The 23,388-nt window shown below is 37.6% G+C and overlaps 1 protein-coding gene, 1 long non-coding RNA gene and 1 pseudogene across 5 annotated transcripts in view; 2 read left to right on the forward strand and 1 right to left on the reverse strand.

Moving 5' to 3' along the window:
• LOC149044278 (uncharacterized) overlaps positions 1 to 23,388 on the forward strand; it is an 87,144-nt pseudogene that overhangs the window by 44,735 nt on the left and 19,021 nt on the right. The window lies entirely within an intron of this gene.
• Positions 3,387 to 22,320, reverse strand: LOC113682097 (uncharacterized). Its single transcript, XM_089210954.1, has 8 exons — positions 22,071 to 22,320; positions 14,673 to 14,880; positions 13,216 to 13,526; positions 12,774 to 12,902; positions 8,396 to 8,706; positions 5,411 to 6,571; positions 4,912 to 5,179; positions 3,387 to 4,612 (listed from the first exon to the last, which is right to left on the reverse strand). Exons 1-8 carry the CDS (start codon positions 22,215 to 22,217, stop codon positions 4,214 to 4,216), a joined length of 2,934 nt encoding a protein of 977 aa, XP_089067080.1. The 5' UTR covers positions 22,218 to 22,320; the 3' UTR covers positions 3,387 to 4,213.
• LOC149044282 (uncharacterized) lies at positions 9,015 to 12,201 on the forward strand. 3 transcript variants are annotated; one of them, XR_016188049.1, is made up of 3 exons: positions 9,015 to 9,559; positions 9,657 to 10,646; positions 10,924 to 12,201. It is a non-coding gene; the product is annotated as an uncharacterized LOC149044282 (long non-coding RNA). The 3 variants fall into 3 exon arrangements; XR_016188050.1 differs by lacking the exon at positions 9,015 to 9,559 and having other exon boundaries at positions 9,602 to 10,288; positions 10,605 to 10,646; XR_016188048.1 differs by lacking the exon at positions 9,015 to 9,559 and having other exon boundaries at positions 9,574 to 10,646.

The following is a 23,388-nucleotide window of genomic DNA, read 5'->3' on the forward strand; positions in this document are numbered from 1 at the left end:
GCTACGGTCAAGCTAAATTTGTTGATTTAGGTACTGGTACGGTTACCGGTTACCTCGCCACCAGGGAGACTCGCCACCAGCGAACTCGCCACCAAGGAACGATTTCGCCACCAACGTACTTGCCACCAAGCGAAGTCTTCTCGCCACCAACCACCAATAAAGAGATAGACTAGAATAAAGTAGTCGAGGAGAGTAGGATGTTCGAACGAGCACAATTCAAGTCGGCCGATACTTTTGTGCGCTTGTCTGTATTTAAATTATGACCTTCAGCGACGTGTTAGATGTGTTCTGTTCCTAACTCATTGACATAAAAACGTATCGTGTTTGTCTTTTGCACGTAAGAGAGGAGAAATTGCAAAACTCGATGCGACGAATAAAAACTTACTTCGGTTTCGAACGTGGTATCGACAACATACATTTATAAAGTTTGAGTACAGACAAGCGAACAAACTTATCGGTCTCGAACGTGCTTTCGACAACATACGTTTATAAAGTTTGAGTACAGACAAGCGAACAAACTTATCAGCCGAACATCCTACTCTCCTCGACTAATCTCTGTATTGGTGGTTGGTGGCGAGAAGACTTCGCTTGGTGGCGAGTACATTGGTGGCGAGATCGTTCCTTGGTGGCGAGTTCGCTGGTGGCGAGTCTGCTTGGTGGCGAGGTAACTGGATACCACTGGTACACTGGGATCATCTATGTATCTCTTATACTTCCTAATGTGGTATCCTCCTTTTATAAAAATGAGGGTAAAAGACGATTTGTAATCGCATTCAAAATTTTGATTGGCTTAGCTTGTCTTATTTCTCACCTTTGCCATGAACGTGATCAAAATCTTATCAAAGAATAGATGTAACGGTTTGAATTAAGCTTACATAGCGCTCGGCGCAACTGAAACTAGAATAATTCTGAGAATCGAATCAGTCACTTGCATGCCGCAGTTTCTTAAGCTTATGCTTTACAATGAAATAAATCTATCAGTAAGGTTTCAAGATTACTTTAGTCACGTTTGGTAACATTCAAGATTAATATTACAAACTGTTATTAGACGAGACCTATTACATAAAGAAGCCCTCCTTGGTTAAAACAAAATAATGTGTTCAGCCCTTTTTTTAGTAAAATCTATAGGAGAGATGTACTGATTCCAATATAAAAGTCATTCAATATATCAGAGATTTCCCAATTTGAGAATCCAATGAATGCTCTTTCCCTTATAGCTATCTAAGGTCTGGTGTGAGCTTTTAATATATATATTTATATATATCCTTTCTTTTCAAATTCATATGTCATGGAATCCAGATACAAAATGGTCAAGCTTCTTGTAGACAACCTCATTCAAGGCCAACTCATTGTGAGCCCAGGGAAAAAAAGACAAACAGAAGCTAAGTTTGCAGTTTAGGATAACTTCATTCTAATTTACTGTTACAGTGACAACAAGATTTTAATTAAAAAATCAATTCTATTTAACTGTAACTAGCCCCTTTACTCCCAAGAGTGCTTGGTTTCAAATATAATTTAAGATATTATATTTTATGGAAAAGAATCAACAGATTTTATTCACAATTTGTGTCAAACCAAATTAATTTAATGACTAATTCGACTATTTTTTATGAATAGCTGTAATTGATGATTAATCCGTATGAAATTTTCAAGAAACGAAAAATTAATCAAAATTCCATCCTAATATTACGACATGTTGATGTTAATAATTAATCAAAAATATTTTACACGTAAACCTTAATTAAGCTTGTAAATAAATTTCATTGAACACTTGACTTTTAGCTGCGGTTTTTTAATTTTAAGTATTTATTTTGTATAAGTGGCCTCAAATTTTTGCTTAAAATTCCCAGTAATTCTTAAACATTCTTAGAAATTTCTGAAAATTCCTAGAAATTCCTAGGAATTTTTTAGATTTACAGCTTTTCAGGAAAACTCATTAGTGCTCTGAGTTGGAATTCCTAGGAATTCCAAGTCCTCTTGGCTATAAACTTGGAATTTCTGGGAATTTTTGGGAATTTCAAGGTTTTTAAAACAAGATTTGTTATGGTTGGGAATTCCTAAGAATTCCCAGTCCGAAGTTACTATGAAAATTCACATTGACCTTATGACACTTGACTCAAAACGGAAATTACTTATTCGACGATTGTGGAATCATAGCTAATCATTACACACAATAAGTAAATTTCGAGAAGAATTATTCAAATCTAGGCATAGTTACATAGGGGAAGTTACGGGAAATTACGTTTTGTTGATTACAGTCAATGCTAGTCTTTTTTATAATGTTTGTCAAAGAGGAGCGATATATCCCAAAAATCGCAAGTCCTCAGAAATTGAGCCTAGGCAAACCGTTATTTCAAGCTCAAATTTTAATAGGACTCAAACTTTGGCTGCATTTTTCTTTATCGTTGCTGACTTGTTTTTCCGTTTACTTTATTCATGCGCAGTATCATTTCTATTAATGATTAGAACCAGCAAAATATAAATGATTTATGTTCTCTTGATGGAACCCTATACCACGGGAATCGTCAAAAAAGTTTCATGCTTGCGAAGCATGCGGTTGGGTTGTCAGGGTAAGCAAGACAACACGAGTTCTACCCAGAATTCTCTATTGCTAAAAAAATTGGATAGAAGAGAGGCAATGAGGCCTCCTCGAGCTCGTGCCTTTGGCTAGTGTTGGCCTCTCTAGCCTTCTGAGTTCTCAGGTCAGGGTTATTTTGTAAAGGAATGTTTCGGCAGCAGAACCAGGAAGTTTTTACTGTATTTTTCCTCCCGGTATCATTGATGACTCCTCGGGTTATCGAGAGGTCAAGAGAGAAAGTTCCAGGATGAAGGCATTCACCGACGATACTCCTTCTGAGTACTAATCTCGAAGTGGATCGCGCCTAAAGAGTGGGCCATATTTAGAGTTAGTAGGCAAATGTTAAAAATTAGGACATTTCCATGTGACTTCAGCCTTAAAAACAGCACTGCATAAAGATTTCGTGTTCTATAGCGACAAAGTATACCTCTTTCTAAAAGCCAAAAAATTTTTTTTTTCTGAGACGTAATGCTATTGTCTCTTTATTTTAACTTAGACAGCGGATATAAATAACATAAATTTAATATTACAAGATAATAATGATTGTGACGTGTCTTTGAAAAGAACATGACTTTTCATAGTCACGAAAATGAACTTAGATGCATATTTCCGGCTGAGTCTCTCCGGGATGTTACGATGTTACGGGATGTACCTTTGTTTTGAAAACCTGGCTAGAAATTTCTTAGATGTCAATTTTCGGGTCGATGAGTCGATCTAATTGAGTCGGCGATTTTCATTGTCAATGACCCACTCCAAAATTAATACTGAAAGTAGTCTTCGAGGTGCTTCAATTTTTTTGACAGTTTCCTTCTTGGCCGAAAATCGCTTTTAATCGTTCAAAAACGAACAATAATTAAAAGTATATCGTTAGGAGGTGTTGGAGGCAAACCTTTGAATTGGCCGTCATAAACGTTTCATTTACCAACATATAAACCGTACCACTTTCGTATGCAAATGTGCACGTCTCAGTTTTGAAACTCGGCTCCCAAGATCCCTGAGTGTTTTTCTACTCACACCATTTATACCTTTAGAGACTTACGCTGTTTCTATATTTCAAAGTGCTGAAATGACTCGTACTATCGATTTATTTTACTCATTTAGCAAGTTCCCTTACTCAAAAACTGCAGTAATGATGCAATCATTATATCTGTGATCCAGAAAAAAAACGTCAATGATAGCTGTTCATGTTGAGAACGATACTAATGACCTTTATATTGATAAGAAAAGTTGAAGCGCTAAAGAAAAAAGAAATCGTTTCCTTTTTTATGTGTTTTCTGATTGTGAGGCTATGTTACAAACCGTGCGATGACAAAAAAAACTGCTCTTGCCTTTTTAAATGCAAAAATGGTATATTGCTATGATGGTCTTCAAACACACATTTACCTTTATGCAGAAAACATTTTCTTTAGCTTTTAAGCGAAATTATACTTGTTGCCTTTACAAATGGGTTCTTGTCTAGCATCAGTCTGCCAGGTACTGTATTCTAACATAATACATGTTTCCTTGTATGTCACTCTTCTATTTACTATAGCAATCAGAACGAGTTTGTTATCAGACTGGCAATTGCTATTGTTGCCTAGTAATTCTATCTTTAAATATGAAATACGTTTAAGATGATCACCTAATAACTAGTGTTCATAGAGGTGGTGTGTAAACTTCTTGGGAGAGCACCGTCAGTAGCTTGTGACACTCTGCCGCATCTGGTCGATTGTGGGGTTTTCCATCCCAGCAACGCTGCATTAGATCTTGCCAGCCAGTTGGAGGCATGATCACGTCTTGTACACATGAAGGTCTTGCACCCTTAGCCTCTTGGTCCGGCACATGTCCCCCTATTTCAAGGAGGGCTCTCTTGCCATACCACATCTCCCAAAGCATTACACCAAAGCTGTATATGTCAGCCTTAGTATCGTGTTCTTTGGAAAGGATCACTTCCGGGGCAAGGTATGCATTGGTTCCCGTTGTCTCGTCTGTGATGACCTTAGCCTCTTCGGAAGGGCGAAAACCAGAGACCTTCACGACATTTTTTTGAGAGAGCTATGAAAAGAGGTGAATGATATGAGCACAGTTGCTATGTCCAGGAAATAATTTCGGGCATTTTAGGAGCTTCAAGGCCCCTTTTGCAAAATTGACCAATAGCATTTACAGTTCGTCACTTGACACCGTGAACTATAGATTAAAGAGTACTCAAGTGGATCTTAACAAATATTACATTTAATTTGTAACTCTTAATTATTTGACTAACGTATTAGATAATAAATGATGAACTGACCCTCACATGCAGACTGAGATCGCGGCAACTGTAAAAATCAAATTCAGACTTATTCGAAACTCACCAAGATTTTCTCCAGCTTGAAGTTGCGGTGAACAATACCCTGGTTGTGTATGAACTCTATAGCAGCAGCTACGTCCTTTGCCCAGCACAGTACCTTATTCTTGGCGGAGGTTATTCTGGAAAATGCAGGTTTATTTTCAGGATTCTGAAAAATATGATTCATCAAGTTTTCCTCGCACAATTCCAATACATGGATCACCCGCAATCGATCGCCTTCCTTCAGCAATGCTGTCCCAAAGAACTTGACAATAAAGGAAAAGCCAAGCTTCCTACAAAAAATATAGTTACACCGACCTTTATTCAAGTTCGTTTGGGTTCAAAGTACCCGAATATTTCGGCGTTTTTCAACTGCTATTTTATCATACCGATCTATCTAAATCATCTAAATTTCTATTGTAGTCAAATCACATTAAATTCTTCTTTACGCAGCCCTATTTTATCTATTAAATTCAACTATATTTATTAATTTTCATTTGAAAAAAACATTAAGAATAACTAACCTCAGTGTTTCTGTCTTAGAAAGGAAGCCAATCGCTGTAGATTCGTTCAGTTCTTTACTCCACAATTTCACAGCCACCTGTGTTGGTTCGCTCTGTCCTGGTAACCTGAATGTTCCCCGATAAACTGAAGCGGATTCTCCATTTCCAACAAGTGAAGATGGATCGTCTCGATCCCACTTCAAGTCATTACAACTTATTTCCATGCTCTGTAATTCTTTAATGGAAAAGAGGGCCATCTTTTCCTTTACTCTAACACTCATCTCTCCTAAACGGCCATAGTGTTTTTTAATTTCATCTCTAGAGCGGGTCTCATCTCTGAGCTGCTGATATAGTATTTTGTCGGCGGCTAAGAGCTCGTGCAAACGAGATGAAACTTTTGTAAGGTAAACATGAACATCTTTGAGCTTCTCTTCCACGATCAACGAAAGCTGTTGCTCTTGAGCCATTTTGCAAAGGTATTTCTGGGAGGCTCGCACGATGAATCTATGTTTTTCTTTTCCGTATTTTCTTGAACGTTTCATATTTGTTACTTTCTCTTTAAGTGTCATGACACCAACAACTGGAACACTAACAGCTAAACCTACTAGGCCAAATGGAACCCAAATTGGACTTGTCAGCCCGATCATAGCTTTTTTGGCCGCGCCGAAGTGATTTGAAGACACGCAAGTATTTGATCTACTAGTGGCACCATCCGCGATGACTGGGTTCTCTAGGTATTGGTATGGAAGTAGACTTTTGCTTTCATCAAATCGCTGGTGGGACAATTGGACCAGAGAGCTGCGATTGTTGGATAAAATTTGGTTTTTTTCTACCCACGCGGCAATCATGTTCTGAAGTCGCTCGTTAAATGCATCTTGGATAAACTGTTTGGTTTCCTTCCAGCTTTCTCCAGTGCGTGGAATATCTTCAAGCGTCCACGAAGTAAATTGTTCCATAACTTCACAACTTTGGAGGTGTTTAGATAGATCCTGGACAGCATCGTCTGTCAGTTTTCTGAATTTCTCCTGGAACTCGCATTCAACTGAGCACAGCTGCCTCTCAGCGTTATGAAGGCGTTCAGAATGTGAATCGGAGACGGTCTTACGATCGGTGGATGGGCAAAGAAGATCCATAACCAATTTCATGTGGTAGACCATACGTGAAATGGCAAAATCAAGCCACCTGAGAGATGAAAGTATGCAAATTTCAAGTTAATTTTTAACCACTATCTTTATTGAACTTATTCTTTATCATTCCATGTGGGTGAAACTTAAAGAAAAACTAATCGGATAACAAACTAGGAAGAAATTCATTGCTATTGTGGCGATTTTGAGCTTATTGAGGCGTTAGGGAATATGGCTTTTACCCAAGTTTCTCCATAAATCACTTTCTAATAACTATCTAGAAAAGCAAGCCCGACAATTTCTACGCCTTTACGTATGTGTAAAATTACAATTTTCTCTGTGCACATGAATGAATCTTATTAGATCAAGACATGAGGGAAACATAACCTGGTCTTCTTACAAGGAGTCACAAGTAAAACAGTAATGGGATAAGAAGAGTACATCACTTGACCACGAAGAAAATGCAAAATCCAGCTAGGTTAAGGTTACTTCCCCCCTTCGCGGGTGTCCTTCGGGAAAAAATTCGTAAGCGTATTAGGTTCACTAAACTCCCAACAAACTGTACATCTGAAGAAAGCTTCATACCTGCAGTTTACGATAAAAATATAATTTAAGCGATTTTCCTTTTAAAAAAGTGTTAGGAGCCGGTAAGGCGAGAAACAAACGAAGGTTCTTCTATTGACTTGTCGGGTATTGGATGCCGCAGCACGAGCAAAATGGTTGCACCTTCTTCTTCACAAGGCATCAATCAACAAAAAACGTGTCGGTCGAAAGACGGTACACACTGTGCACTGGCGTGGGGAGGGTCGGGTGAAATCTGAGCTCAGTTAGTGATTAATTTGAATTTTATACGGCTAATCGAAGGCTTACGATCGACCTCTTCGTAGCCTGCGTGTAGCCGCGAATGTCGGAAATCGAGCAGACTTTTGAGATGGTTAGAGGCGGGCAACTGCACTGATTTTCGGCTTGGTTCTTACACGATTATCGACTTATAACGTACCCGAAGCTGGGAGGTGAGCAACGTTTGGAAGCGGAAGAAATTCGGCGAAGTTCTGGAGGCTTTCGGCCCGGTCGGTCCTGGAAGTTGCACGCCTTGTGTTTTTCCTTTGTCTTCGGAGGGGTTTCAGTGCAAAGTGGGAAATTAACCGTCCACAAAATCACTCGAAACAACATGAAAAACAGAGGTAAATGACCTTTATTTATCTGACTGTCATCGCATAGATTTTCGGGATGAAACGTCACGATTTGCGGTATTTAGGCAACATTTCTCGAGATCACTTGCGTCTTGCCCAGATCGATCGTTGCAAATTACAAACAATCTAAGAGTTCACCTAGCGTATCAGATAACTGACGTCACGCGGCCGTTGTCTGCCTGTGCGCGATGTAAACAAAATATGGAAATAACAAGAAAATTAAGCCTCAACATGAGCGGTTGCCGCGAAAATTTCCCCAGGGGATTCGCTGAGGTCCGAGATTGCGACACGTTCCTGATTTATTAACTTTTATATGGAAGTTAAATTTTATTAAAAGTTTATTTTTTCTAAAGAACTCAGTTGTTTTTGTTGCACCATGTAATTGTCACCTTCGCATTCACACAGCACACACAACTATGCAATTAGCATAAGCACGAGATAGTGATTTCGTAATGAATAAAGGTAGTCAGTTTTAACACATTCCTGAATTATTAACTTTTATTTGAAAGTACGTTTTTCTAAATAACTCGGTTTTTTAAAGATTTCAGAATTTTTTTTATGGAAACGTTAAGTTGAATATTTGAATTCAGTTTAGTCAAATAGAACAAAAATCAATTTTTCGGCCTCCGAAGATGGGAAGTAACCTTAAGAGGTAAATTAGGACCATTAACACCCTCTACAGAACGTACCTCTGCTGCATTTGCAGCGTTGCTTTATTGTTTTGCAAGGTGGTGGATTTAATAGCATCCATCGGCAACGCAGACTCCGCGACAACTGTTCCATCGTTTGTGGCGTGAGGCGATGAAATGTAAATGATTTGAGAATTTGGGTCTAATTCAGGCCAGTATTCTCTGACTTTTCCGACGACGTGATTTTTGATGGAATCAGCCTCTTTTTGAGATACTCGATCCCAATTCTTACATAAGAAAAGAGGAAAAATTGACGAGTTTTCTAGATGGTCAAGACAAACTCTTCTGCATTGTCTGATTGGTTCTTCCATCTATAAGGACAAACGTACACATGGAGTTGAAAATTCCCTCGAGGGTAATAATGATAATAATCTTTATAATAATAATCATAATAATGATATTAAAAATAAGAACATATTTAACCGGGAAATATCCTAAGGAAAAGCTGTTATGAATGGTTGCTCTGGTCAGTAAAATAATCTTAAAGATAATGATAACGACCATGGTAATAATAACGATGACAAAAGTAATTAGGAGTTATTATGACGATGATGAGAATTTCAATAACACTGATGATGGTGGCAACGTTAACAATAACGTTATTGATTATTATGAAAGTTATATGATAATAGCTTACACTGTAAAATGAAAAGAGCCAAATTGACCCCAAAAGCCAAATTGGCCCCAATTTCTCGAGGGCCAGTTTGGCCCATCAAGGTTCGTTTTGGACTATTTGAGCCAAAACAGGCGGGACAGGTACTATTTCGACCCCTCCAAAATCTGAATTGGCCCCTATGAATTCTACTTTGGAACTTTTTCTCAATTTGGCCCTTCCAAGAGCCAAGTAGGATTGACCAATTTGGCCCCAACGAGGTACAATTTTTGAAAAAAAAAGAAAATATAAAATTAATTTTCTTTTTGCGACCATATTTCGTTCCCTATACTATTCCTTATAAAGTGTTCCTCTCGTAACTGAACACCGAGTCACAAAACGAATTAATCGTTGGCTTTTTCTCGAGACGTGAGCGTGAGCTACCTGTGATGGCATTAGTCGAACCTAGACCACGTGCGTCGGAAACAATAATGAATTAAAGCAGCGAATTCGTCACTGAAGAGGCTGTTTCTTGGATACAGTCGCATGGAATGAGACTTAAGAAAGTAAAGGTAGGCAAAAGAAATTTCTTAACAACGTATTTTACTGCAACTTTACATTCACAAACTTGTCCGCTCCATTGATCTTTGTTCGTATCTTATCTTGCAGAAAAAGACGGTTGCGATGGCCAAGATCTCCTTGCCATCGCCCAAGATGCAGACGTACCAAGGCACTACATCCCTATTATAAAAGAGCGTCTAAAGCTCAAGAAATTGATTGCAATGAACGCTGAACCTAGAGATGACACGAGTTCTTCGTCGGTACGATAATTAATTTTCCCACCAGAGAATTTGACGCATGAATGGTTCGCCTCTTCTCCCGAGTCTTGTTGAGTCTCAGCGGTTTCGCAACTAAAGTCACGTGATCAAATTTTGGCGGCGAGAGATAGAGACGGTTACAGTTCGAATACTGCATTTGCACAAGATGAATTTAACTTATTTCAAGATTCTCTGATTTTAGGATCTCCCACTCTAAATTCTTAATCTTTTTCTAGAAAAGATGAACTGATATTTTTATGTCTATGTCTTTGTTTGCATCCACTTAAGCTGATTTTTTGGCTCTCACTCTTTCCGCGTGCAGAATCAAGTCCTTCGAGTAAGACGGTTCAAACGTCGATTGATGATTCAGATAACATCAGCGATTATGAAAATTTAGAGGTGACATTGGCACCGAAAGAAAAGGGTAAATCGCCCAAGGATCTCTGTTTTACGGACGAGGCGACAGAACTGAGCACTGTCCAAGTAAGTTCTTGTATATTAAACTTAGCAGGATGGTGAAGAGTACATTATCGATTACTTTCTTTCGATTATATCCTAAAGGAAAACACACAAGGTGCCAGTTGATCAGTTAAAGATGACAAATCTATCTCGGGATTGCACCTACAAAAATGGCGAGATTTGCTTTATTTTTATTGAAATATATTAGATATGTATTTACTTGCACCATGCATAAAACAAAGTAAACCCAATTTTTAAATCTGGCAAATTAAAAAATTAGTGAATTGATAGGATGTTATCAGACAGTTTAATTTTTTTGAAAACAAATATTTACCTACAGGTTCCTCCTGAATGGCTTTCAAAATTCCAACTACCATCGAGGGTAAGAAACTTTTCTTTGTTTTGTTTTTTTAAGTCTACAAGCAATCCTTATTTATTCATGAATACTGAACTAAAACTGAAGTGCATAGAGGTATGATTTCTTTTCTTGATAAGTACATATACAGTTTGGTGAAAATACATCATTGATGATCACCATTAGTGTGTTTTTACTTCCTATGCACAGTTTGCTTACAAATATTTTGCAACTTTGTAGTTGCAAAAATTTACTGTTCTCCAACAACAAATTAATTTGCTCATTTGTTTGTTTTTTTGTACAGTTCTCTGCCTCAGTAGAGTTGGATACCCAGAAGGGATATCTCATCCGCAGCCTAAAGTACTCTGAGCAACAGTGGATTGCAAAAAAAAAATTTTTGCATAGTATCCTTGTATGGTTAGCAGGATACTAGACTAAGTTGACTTGGAAACTGAATGGATTGGTATGGTCTAAAAATCTATTGCTTCACCTCTTCTGCTTGCAGTGAAGAGAGACAATTTTGTGGTGATGAATCTCTTGCCTTAAACTAAAAAGTTGCAAAATGTCAGACAGAACTTTTCTGTCTGACTAGCACTTAGGCACAAAACTCAGTCACAGAGAATTGATGCGTCCTCTTTAATTCTTTAACTTAAGTGTGTATATATATATATTCTTTTTTTTTCTGGCTACAGGCACTTTTTGCACTTTGGCTTGATTTTAATGTGGTTGTAAAACTTGTTTTTATTGTATAGAGTAGCTGATGTTGATTCAGCAATCAGAGATTATGTCCAGCACAAACTTTAATTGTTGGAGATCTTCAATACATCAATCACCTGAATATAGTAACAGAGGGAAGTGTAATTTGTCACTTCTCGCAAGAAAAGATTCTTGATGCTCTCATTGGGTTACTTGGCTCATTTATATTTTCTTACAATCGGTCAAAGGCAATTTTGACTTTTTTTAGAGCAAGCATTGCTTGAAATTGGGCACAGGCAGACTCTTGTCACTGTTTCCTCTATTTTCAATGACTTGGCAAATGCCTGTGGTAGTACTTGCTGATAGTTTATATTTTGATAATATCTAAAGTAGCAATATGAGTGCATGTATTCTCACATCCACTGGAAGAATACTCTTTGCTGCTCTAAGGCTCTTTGTTTTTCATATGCACAAATCAAACAAGATCTATATTCTTGTGCAGGAACTGGACCATTTGTTGCCTCTGTCTTATTTTGATAATTTTCTGTACTTTAAATCAGTCTTAATTATAAGCTGCTTTACATTACCACATTTGCTAAGTCATTGAAAAGGGAAACTTTACTCACAAGTGTCTCTTGGGTGTAATTTCTTGCAATGCTTGTACTGTTAAGAAGTATATTGATTTAGGGAAGAGATCTATTTTAGAAAATGGTTGAATTAATGTTAAATATGTATGTATGTATGTTATATTCTTTCACATGATGTTTCAAAGTTTGTCTGTTTTATACCACAATTAAGATTCTTAATAACTGTAAAATCAGGTAGCATAAAAGGTTTTTACATAAACAATATCTAGAACCTAATAAATGAGTGTTTGAAAGATAAAGTATGTGGTGTATTTTCATTATTTGAATGTAAGGGGGAAAATCAGCATGGGGAGGAAAGAGCCCTCTACTTCTGAAGTGGCCCACATTGGAGCTGAATTGGCTCTTTTTAAAGGGGCCATTTGTGAGAGGGCTGAAATTTCGGGGGCTGTTTTGGCCCCTATAAATTTCAAAGTGGCCCCTGTATTTTTCAAATTCACCCTTCACATGGTCCAATTTGGCCCCTACAACGGGGTCAATTCAGCCCCAAAATTGGTGCCAAAAACAGCCCCATTTCAATGGGGCCGAATTGACCCTAAGCAAGTGCCAAACTGGACTCACTCGTTTTGGCCCCATTTTTGGGGCCAAATCAACGCTTTTAATTTTACAGTGTACCATTCCCATCTTAGATTCTATCTGGCGAGTTTTGCTCATCAATTTAGTCCAATACGTAATAAAAGGGCGGTTTAAAATTCGTCTGCCGCGGGATAATTGTATTAGTCAGTTTACAGTTTTACCGCAAAGTTAAATAAACAAAATCCCTGCTATGGCAAACGCCGCAGGTGCGTTAACTCCACCTCTCCATGCAGCTTACCCTTTGCTGCTGTGCTAAACTGTCAATGACGCATATAACTGCGAAAGCCTCAGAAAGGTAAGCCTTTACTTTCTCGTCCACCATGGGTGATTTTTCAAATCCTGGACTGTCAACCACGACGATTCTTTCCTAAGAGAGATAACGATGAGAGGTAAGTGAATCCTAAAACAGGGGAAATGACTCTTTCTTTAATTACTACTTTTGTAATTTTTGTTGTTGAAATATCTATAGACTTTTTTTCTGGTAAAGAAATCAAGCTACAACTGTGCTCCTGAAGGGTTAGATTACGAACAAAAACGACATATATTAAGTGTCAAAGATAATCCGTCAATCAACAGTACATTACAAGACCTAATTTGCCAAGAGTAACACTTGATGGTAGCTTTTAGCAACCCTCGGCTCACAATTTACAATTTATGTCCTCAGCTTGCTAATCACCAACCTTAAGCAGGTTGTTTGGCCAAAAGATCTCGATCTTATCAAAAACTGGACCTTGCAGATCTTGCTCAGGGAAAAACGAGGAGGTTTGTTGAAGAAAGATTTGTTGAGAGTTCACGGCCATCTCGCTAAGTTGGATTGTCTTTGAGTAAAGGCCTGTTTCAGGATCTGCGTCTTTATAGTGTGCTATCAGCCTAGGGGTTGTTCCATATCTTAGTTCGCAAATAATGGAAGAGGTGCTAAGAAAAGAGTCAGGGAGAAGTTGTTCCCCAAGAATCAGACTCAGCAACGTGCTTTTTTTCGGATCTCTTTCACCTGTCGAGAAAAATCACCAGGTTAAAAAAAAATTTGAAATTGGTTGTGTTTAAATTTCCAGATCATTATCTACGATAAGTCCTGGTAAAGTTTAAAGTGCCAATTTCTCATAAAGATGCAAAACAGGTTCTTATCAAAAATTTTCATCGTTTCTACGACCATGAATGACAAGAATCTAGACGTTAAAGGGAAACTGCCTCGAGCCCTGTTCGCCTAAAGACAAAAGAAGCGTTACTATGACAAAAAATTTAAAAAAAAATTTACTCCACTGAAGCGCAAAGTCTGGAAAACATGGGAGCCACTTTGACTTATCTCCCGCACATAAAAGGGATGATACATATGATGAAAAATGTTCGTCGTCAGTTTTTATTAGTTTAAGAAATCACAGTTTATACATTTCTGAAAGAGAAAATGTTTTGTGATCAAGATGAGTTAATTAAATTTAAACAAGAAAACAACAACAACCAAAACAACAACAATAATATGCAACGTTTCTGTCTTTCGAGTTTATAGCGTCGGCGTTTCGGCCGTACGACATCAAATCGTTTATCACTCGGGAAAAGCAAATTTCTCAAATACTCTGTAAAGGTATGAACTCATATGAAAGATTTGACTTCTCAGTGAAATCAGTCTAAAAGTTGCTCTCTTGGCCTGACGGGTTGAGCAAACCTCTTACGACAAATGAGGAGACGAGTATGGAAAACGCTGCGTGACGTCTGTCAACATGAGCCGGTGCACGGCCCTTTTTTCTTATTTTTATATAAAAATTGAGCTTCACACGACTTACTGTATGATGAGTCTCGCTTCGTGGTAAGCCGAGAAAATTCATTCTACAGATTAGACGCGATTAAATCCAAAATATTGGCTATGACGGATACGAAGGCATAATTAAAATGGAGAATATATTGCAATTTAAATTGAAGTCTGGTAGACATTGACTTGAAACTGTGCGACATAAGTAGTGTCCGTCAAGTAGTTCGTGTCTTGTCTCTTGCTACTCCTTTGCAAGCTAGTGGCGTCGTCTTGTGGCAGACAGTCTGCCTTAGGGCGAATGGAGCTGCTAGCAGAAAACTTAAGTTACAACACGCGCGCATGCTACAACTTCTACGTAATTATGAGCTTTCAAAATTTTTTTCAGCAACCCACCTGCAATAAGCACGACGTGCTCTTCTCTCTCTAATCTCTGTTTGTGGTAGACCAATTGGTTCTTGAGATTTTTGACTCCCATCTCCAGAAGAGCGTAGTCCTTGTCACTCATCATATTTAGGCAGGCCTCTGTGCTCACGCATAATTCTAGCAAGAGCCTTTGTGTTCTCTCGACTTCATTCCTGGCCTCTGTCAACGCTAAAAAGACCTATTAAATGGAGCATGGATTGATTAGATAGATTTATTTGCAAAATTATCAATATGACAATAAGACTTGCTAGACTTGCTATACTATTTTTCCATGTCGGTCACTCAATATTAGACAAAAATTACTTCAATGAGGTGGTTTCTTTGGAAACAGCTCATTTCGGTGTGTTGACTGATTAAGCTAGCGTAGGCACGAGCTCTTTTCCTTGCATGCACATTTTATTCTACAATCGAACCAGTATTTAGCGGTCACCCAGGAAAAATGGCGGAGTGACCGTTAAATACAGGTTGACCACAAAACGACTCGCGAGATGTTCGTGCTTGATATAATGCGTGCGTGAAAATATATTTTAGTTTTTCGAGAAATGATTTTTTTCGTTCGACCGCTCAAATATGCAAATTTTCACCGTGAATATTACCCGAGTTGTGTGACCTCATGTAACGAATAAACTTGACCTCCGGTATTTCTGTCAACATAATCCTTTTTTTTTATCATCTAAACTTAATCCCCTGTCATTACTGGAGCTGGCAAAGAAATAATTTTTTTTTGGTGAATATTTTTTCCGACATACTTTTCCTTTGTTGAAAAATTAACATCAAAACAAAGTTTTAACAATGACCGATATGACAGAATCTACTGAGCTTCGAGCTTTTAAAAGACAAAAGGATGTTAAAGAGTTACTGTAAAAGTTTCCTTGTGTATTTGTGTTGTTCTATCTTGAGACGAACTCAAAGTCCGGCAAAATTTACTTGCTAGCGACTATGAAATATGCATGGTGTGCCTACTTGTCGCCACTGTTTACTGGCATAAATCACTACAATTTGTAAAAAAATCTAACGTAATACTCTTACCTTGTGTATTTATGATTTTGTTAGCTGTTTTGATTATTATATAACGCCTGGGTATTACTTTTTGACAGGAGCTCAGGTTTTGCGTTGTGTTTTCCCCTCCTCCATTTACATCATAAGCTAGTCACGCAATAATTTTTAATCGCACAAATTCATACTTACCCTGTATAGCGATTTTTGTTTATGTTGAATTGAAAATATTAGTATATATGCCTTTTTTGGTCACTAATCATTATTTCAGTGGCAGTGAAGCAGTTAAAAGCGGTTGTTGCCTTAACACTATTGAAATTCATAGTATTTAGACAGGAGAGCAAGGCGTGATGCTCTTGGAATAAAAACTTTAGGGGCCTTTTACATGATATCGGAATGAGTGCGGTGCGACTCTTATATCCGTATAAATACTCTTAAGGAGCGAGGTAAGCATAGAAAAAGACAGAAAAGAACATAAATAATTGTTTTTGCAAGTTAAATTATCTTGCAAGTAAACGCGTTATGAAATTAATTTCGTTCCGGAACGAAACTCATTTTGAATTATGTAAAAAGTATCTTAGGGACGGAACATTAGATTTTTGAGGTGGCGGGCGACGGGGACAAATCACTTTTTTTTTCACAGGAGGCAAATCTTTGTTTCTAGGTGCTGACCTGGGGGGGAAGAAAGCGATTGGAAATGGGTAAGGATGCTCTTCGTACCTTTTAGGGATAAAGCTGGTACGTTTTAGGATCTTTTTCGCTCAATAAAATACCTGAAATAAGCATTACTAGGACGATTTTCAAGATCTGACTTGAGCTTCTAGAGCACATCGATCAAGGAACTTTTATTTTTTATTTTATTTTCGATTTTTTGCTTTTGAATTGGTACTTTTTAGGGGTAGACATCAATTGTTGCCACTCCCACACAGATAAGACTCAGGTACCTTTTATATTAATTTTATAACGGTCGTTTTCAAAAGTCCCGGCGCGCACCCCCGCCCTGTTATGTAAATGTATCCGCCGGGGGTGATGATACGTGCAGCACACTTGAGATTTAGCAAGGACAAATTTTGATGTGATTTTGGGTGAAGAGAAACAAGTTTTGTCAGCGTCTAGTGGCTTGTGTGGAAGGGCACTTTACCACCGTGTGCATAATTATGCGTCTCGCCAAACGGCAGGAAGCCTACAAAGTGTTCAGACATTAGTAGAGAAAACTCCGCCTCTGTCTGGATTTTTGGTATCCTATTGACCAATTCCCAATCGAGATTTAAGTCTGAGGGGACACGTAATTTTTCTCACGATGGTAAGTAGCCTACTTACCGGAGCCAGGCTGTATGAATTTTCCAGACATCTTGAGTACAACCTATGATACACGCTTGCCAATTTCCCTAGCTATCCTTACCATATTGCAATAGCCGGACACCTCTTTAGGCACTCTACATCTACTATTGGAACCACAACTCTACCCAACATCTATGTGTGGGGCAAATTTTAAAATTATCGATACCTGTTAGCGTCTCGAAGATGCCGGCAAGCGACAAAATAAGATCAACTTCATTTTCTGGATCTGAAAACTTGCAACTCCGCGAGTGACCTGAGATGTCTTTTTTAAAACTATGCAAGGAAACGACTTGAGATACGCAACCTCGGTCTTCTCGATAACTAAACCCACAAATTCCGCCAGCGAACGATTTAAATGAAAAGCAAATTTCCATGTTAGCATGTAAGATGAGACGCTTACACAACAGATAATTACCTAAATCAGTATATAGCTTGTCATTCAAATTGACTTTGACTTCGGCCGGCAAAGGATCACTGATGGATCTTTAGTTTTCTAAATGCAGTAGTTCCTGAAAGGTTTTTCTAGGAATAGTGCAAAGAGGAAAAAAAATCCATCTCTTGGTATTTCGGAGATTGATACATCTTTGAATTTATATGTCACGCTTGTCATGCAACTGATAAAATAAGATGGAGAAGATATAAAAACTGGAACTCAAATCTGGCTAGAATGTGGTAGAGCATAACGTTATCATCGTAACAGCTCATAAAATCATAAATAAACAAGGTAAAAGTATTATGTTAGATTTTTTCATGAACTAATCGTTAGCTTTTTCTCGAGACGTGAGCTTGGGCCATCTGTGGAATAACATTTCAAAGTGTTTGGATTCTTCAAGGTATTTCTAGTCCTGTCGTTTGGAATGTCTTATTCAGTCGTGGTGCTAAGGGAAAAGAAGTTATCTTACAGATTTTTTTTACCTAGAAAGTTTTCAAATGAAAGCGAACGGCGAGCGCAAGTGTCTACTTCTTTCTTTCTTCAGTTAACTAATGCAGGAATTACTCTACTCATTTTAAAAAATCGCGCTTTGTCGAAGTGCTTTTTTACCCTGATAAGGAAGTAATGGCCTTTCCCAAAATTGAAATAAAATTTGAATGAGTCAGCAATGTTCATGTTTATATTAAGTCTGACGCGATAATTTGAGTTTGACAATTTTGTCATGTGAGAACCCTTCAAACATCTGAGAATTATATTACGGACTGCAAATGTGTGGTGCAAACAAACTCACAGGTAAAATGGAGTTAGTCCTACTGAGTGAATTTCATTGTTTAGTCATGGTACTTTTCAGCGCTACGTTTTCATGCTTTCTACTCGATTCGTTCGAACTTCAGGAAATGGTTTGTCTCACAAAACACGGAGCCACTTTCTCTTCGCTCAACATCTTGAGGCGTACTTAGTGTTCAGGTCATGATGAAAATGCTTGCGATACGATAACTTTTTCCTAATGCTGGAAACTGAAGAATCAATCTCTATAGTTGATAGTCATCACATTTTGCAAGAAGCGTCCGAGCTGTGATCGTGTAATTAAACGGGGTCCCGGCAATTTGAGCTCACAAGCACGCTGGTAAGCACATGGTTAGCGTAAATAATTGTTGTTTACAGTTTTTTAATTCAAGAGCCGTCTTCGAGAATCCGTTTCTGTAACCTTCCTGAATATTTTCTGTTAAATTCATTGAGGTAAAGTCTCGGAATTTCAAAAGTGATTATGAACGATAAGTTCGTATCGGCACCATAATTTAGGGAAGTTTTGTCAACATATTAAGGGTCTTTTTTATATAACATGTAACCATTCCTTTAATTTCCTCCTCAACCTGCTTGCAAATAAGATAAAACAGAAGTTTTGCAGAGTTCTCTTTCCAGTTTGAATTCAGGTGAGAACATCAGTAAACTAGTGAATGTCATATGCTTCTCCTGAATCTTTATTTTATTGCCCTGGTTTCCACAAAGCCTCTTTTATATCTCTGTGTGCCAACTAATGATTAAAATCTCAGTGAATAGATATGCCATATTTTAATAGTTTTTTAAGTTCTATTTTTAAGTTATTGGCATTTACTATTTTAAATTTCATAAATGGCATTCTCTTTTCATCCATGTAAAGAGATATTACACATTTCTTTAACTGAGATCTGAATCATGAAGTCAACTTAATTTCAATGAGTTTGAAACTTCATTGTCCATAAGAACACTTTACTTGAGTATGTTACATTTATTCGCTGTCTTTCTGGTACATATGATTACATTATGTGTCTTAACTTTTTAACTATCCAGATTTCATGGGGAATTCTCCATACTGTATGCCATACAATTTACGTGATGTTAGGTTGGGGAATTTGGAATTGGATCAACCAATAATCCCCTTATTGATATTTTTCTTTATTCTCATTACTTGTCTGCTTAATATCGTACTGATAATGTTAGGAGAAATTCTGTCTAGGTCACTAATGGGACTAACAGGGTTAAAATGGGAGATTTCGTTACATCGTAATGATTAAAATTTTCTTATGCCTTCAAATGTAACATTGATGATGATGTTTTCACATGTAACAGGATGATCAAGCTGAAGATTGCCTCAAAAAGGAGTGAACTCCACTGCAACAATTAAGTGAATTAAGATCAAGTCGCCGACGGTTCAACTCGCCAACGCCAACTCGCCGACATATAAAATCGAGTAGAAACATCGGCGAGTTGGTCTTCAATCCAGTAAAACTTATTAGAAGTTAAACATATAGAAAAGTAAAAGATCTTTAGTCAAAAACCATTTTTTTTTCTTCCAACAAAGTTTATAAGGATCTCATGGCGAATAAAGCAAGGTAAACATCGCCAATAACTATAAAAGCTTCAGACGCGAACGAGTTATTGTGTGACAACAACACTGTAAAGACTCATTATGTCAGTCGGTCAGATTTTTTAATTTTTTAAAATTTTTTAAATTTTTTTCCCTCGGATCCTCCTAACATTTTTTTTATGTGTAGGGATTGGTATTAGCTATAAAACTAGAGTCAAATTAAAATTTTTTTCTACAGCCTATGTATCACAGTTATGGAATAAAATACTTATCCTTCTTAAAACTAGTTCATCAGAATAAGAATGAGTTACCAGGAACAAGTATGGCTTTCACGATGATAGTTTCCAGGTTTGAAAAAAGTTATTGCCTACGAAAATCCTCAGTTCCTTTACTCTAAAAGCCCAACCTCATGAAAACATTGCCAACAGGGGAAATTAGCAAATAAATGATACAGACAAGAGGGCTCATTCCCACATACACTCTCCTCAATCCTTTCAGCTTATTATGGAAATGGCAGTTCAAACATGGTGTACACGCCAAAAATTTTCCATTTCCCTGACTAATTACTCTGTAATGGTGTTTACAAGTTGTGGAAAATGGTTGGGTTGAAATATAATACAAAGACTTGCCAGTATTAGTCAAATGAAAGCTTTTTACATATCAATAAAAAAACATTGTTGAATTTCATGTTAACATGTTGCAACAACTCCACCTTCCAGTAAATTCAATTAATAGCAAACATGAGAAAATACCATCTAAAGGTTTTGAACCTATTTAATATAGCAAATAACAACATCAACTCAACTTTTAAACTAAAGAGAAAAAAACTTGATTAATGTTTGGAATTTATTAATATGATGTGGAAATGAAATCCAGGTATTATCTCAAGTTCTCTTGAAGACATCCACATTATATGCAGTTGCAGCATAGGTTACCGAATGAAATAATAGACGTCGTGTATTTCCACCCAGAGGACAATCATGAAACAAGAATGGCCAAATTGAAAAAGTTTTAAAAAATTACAGGTTCAAACGCGAGTTGAAAATTGCCTTTCTTTTGAATTTCCTACGCTTATCAGAGGAGGTTGAAAGATTAGGGAAAAACGGTGGGCAAGCAATCATACCTGGCAACTTCAAGAGAAGATATAAGAGAACGGCCCATACGATTCTGGTTGTTGTTGCTCACGTGTACACACTTAAATCGACCAGTGATGTCTTAACACGAAGTAATTTACCGTCGTTTCCTTCAATTTTCGCTCATTTTCCTAATCCGGAATTATAAGTCGCGCTCAATAGAATATAATTTCAACTGACGCTGACATCATACAATCCATCTAAAGAAAACATTTCCTATCTTCGAAAATTTGCTTAAAACATCAGGAACAGCAACGGTCCTAAGCTGTTTAAAGATACCGCTTACTAGCATGCGTATTAATCGCTTTGCAAGTTGTGAGAACATTGTTCCCGCGTTCCAGACCTCGTAAATTCCCTCCCCCCCACCCCTTCCTCTATCACGCAAGATCACATATCGGTGTAAGTGAAAATATCGATCGGTTATCTCCCACCCATCCTCCACCCAGAAAAACGGTGAGGTTCCCTCTATCAAAGAAGCAGAAACTATTAAAGGAATTTACTTGTAAGAGAAGGGCGGTTAGTGCCAATATAAAGCAGTAAATAACGTCGGATGAGAGTCCTGATAAATTTGTCAACAGCCTATCATCATATAGCTCTAAATCGGAGTTTGAGCCCAAGTCCAACCGGCACTCGTTAAAGAAGTTCTTCTTTACAAATTTGGCGAGGGAGGAGAAACAATATGTACGCCTGACATTCTAAACATATTCGCTTTGAATACAATTTTGGGAGTCCATTGAACCGTGCTAAGCGGATTATCAAGTTTCACCCTTCTAGGTGATTTCATTGAGTGATTTACGCTTGAAATAACGAAATCATAAATGTTAAAAAAAGAGCTTTAGTAGTTTAATTAATAAGCTCTAAATCTGGAGAATGTTTGGTTTGACAACCATTCGACAACTAATAAAATTATTGGTGTCTATTGGTTTCGCTTTAGATTGCTGTAACGTACGGCCGGCCGCATGACAGTTGATTGATAATTTCGGGCGATAACTTCACCGATTCTTATTACCATAGGCCCGGTATTTAAGTTCATTTCTTAATAATTTTGCAGCAGCATGGCAATGTCAGTGTACCCTGGGTTTGAATCGATACACAGCCGTATATATTTACATCCTTACCTCCTCTGATATTCTGAGTGCCTTTTTTGCCCTCTGTTTCATCTGGTCTAATGTCTGCAGCCCTTCTGTCGATATACCTCGAGACTTCATTAGCTCAGACATTCGCCCAATATCGTCGATTTCATCAATGTCTATCGATGCACTCATGTTGCGTACGCTCTTTAGGATGTCTTGAACAATAAACAGTTTCAAGAAAAGAGAGAAGGACGTAACTATGCACCTTCTAGGTAACGTTCTGTTGGGCTGTTTATCACATACGGGGTTTTATATTTACGCTACTGCTTTATCTCGGATTTAGGTTTTCACGGTTGAGTAGAGGCGGTTGTTATCGTTGAAACTTCTAGACTGTTCATTGACTAGAAACAAATCCATTTCAAAGAACTCACACCGTAGTATTGATATGGATTGATTGAATCTTACTTTTCTACAGCTCTCAAAACAGTTATTTCTTTGCATATGCGAGATGGATCTGTCAGCAACAGCTGTAGACGAGATCGACGACATCGTAGTTATGGTTCAAACAATGGCGCGTTTGGGAGTTTCGCATAAAGGCTTGAAAACATTAGACGAAATGAAAAGCACGGTGAAACAGAAACTTACAATATTGCCGAAAAAAATCCAGTTGGACAGCAAGAGAGGCGAGGACGATAAGCAATGCGAGGTTAATTCATCTAAGTGTCACGGATCAGGAAATAAACCTTAGATAAAATTAAAGGCTGCTTCAAACAGAATTATTTATGAACTGAGCTGTTGATGAAATGAAGCTGTCGCTCGATTCAGGAATGTTACTCCAAGTTTAAAGTTTAAAACACTTTGTAGAGTTTTCCATTGATTGCCTCTTGATGCCTATATCTTTTTAGTTAAAAAGTTGTCTTATCTATAATATGGATTCTTTGATGGTTCTTTGAACCGCCTCGTATCAGCTTTCTCTTCCGTGACTACTTCTGAAGAAATCACTGCATTGACCTACAACTCTTAAACCAGCGCACGTTGATTAAAACCTTTGAATTAACCGATCAACAAATGGATATAACTTTATCAAAGGTGTCAAAGGTAGCTTGCTGATATGTCGTGACGCCGCAATTAACTAAACAGCTGTTTTCCATGGTGCATTTGGTTCAAGTTACCAATTTCGCTTTAATTGTTGATAATTGTGAACAACGAAGAGGTCTTTTCACTCTGAATAGCTTAGAAAAATGCAATTCTTAAGTAGCACAATAAAGAGGAGAGTAAACTCAGAGAATAAAAGAGGTAATTAGAGCAAAAGAAAATAAAACACCTAAAAGTTGGCTTTGAACAGCATGCAAACGACCTTAAA

The sequence above is a fragment of the Pocillopora damicornis genome, chromosome 6 (assembly GCF_964200805.1).
Source record: "Pocillopora damicornis chromosome 6, jaPocDami1.2, whole genome shotgun sequence".
NCBI classification, from domain to species: Eukaryota; Metazoa; Cnidaria; class Anthozoa; order Scleractinia; family Pocilloporidae; genus Pocillopora; species Pocillopora damicornis.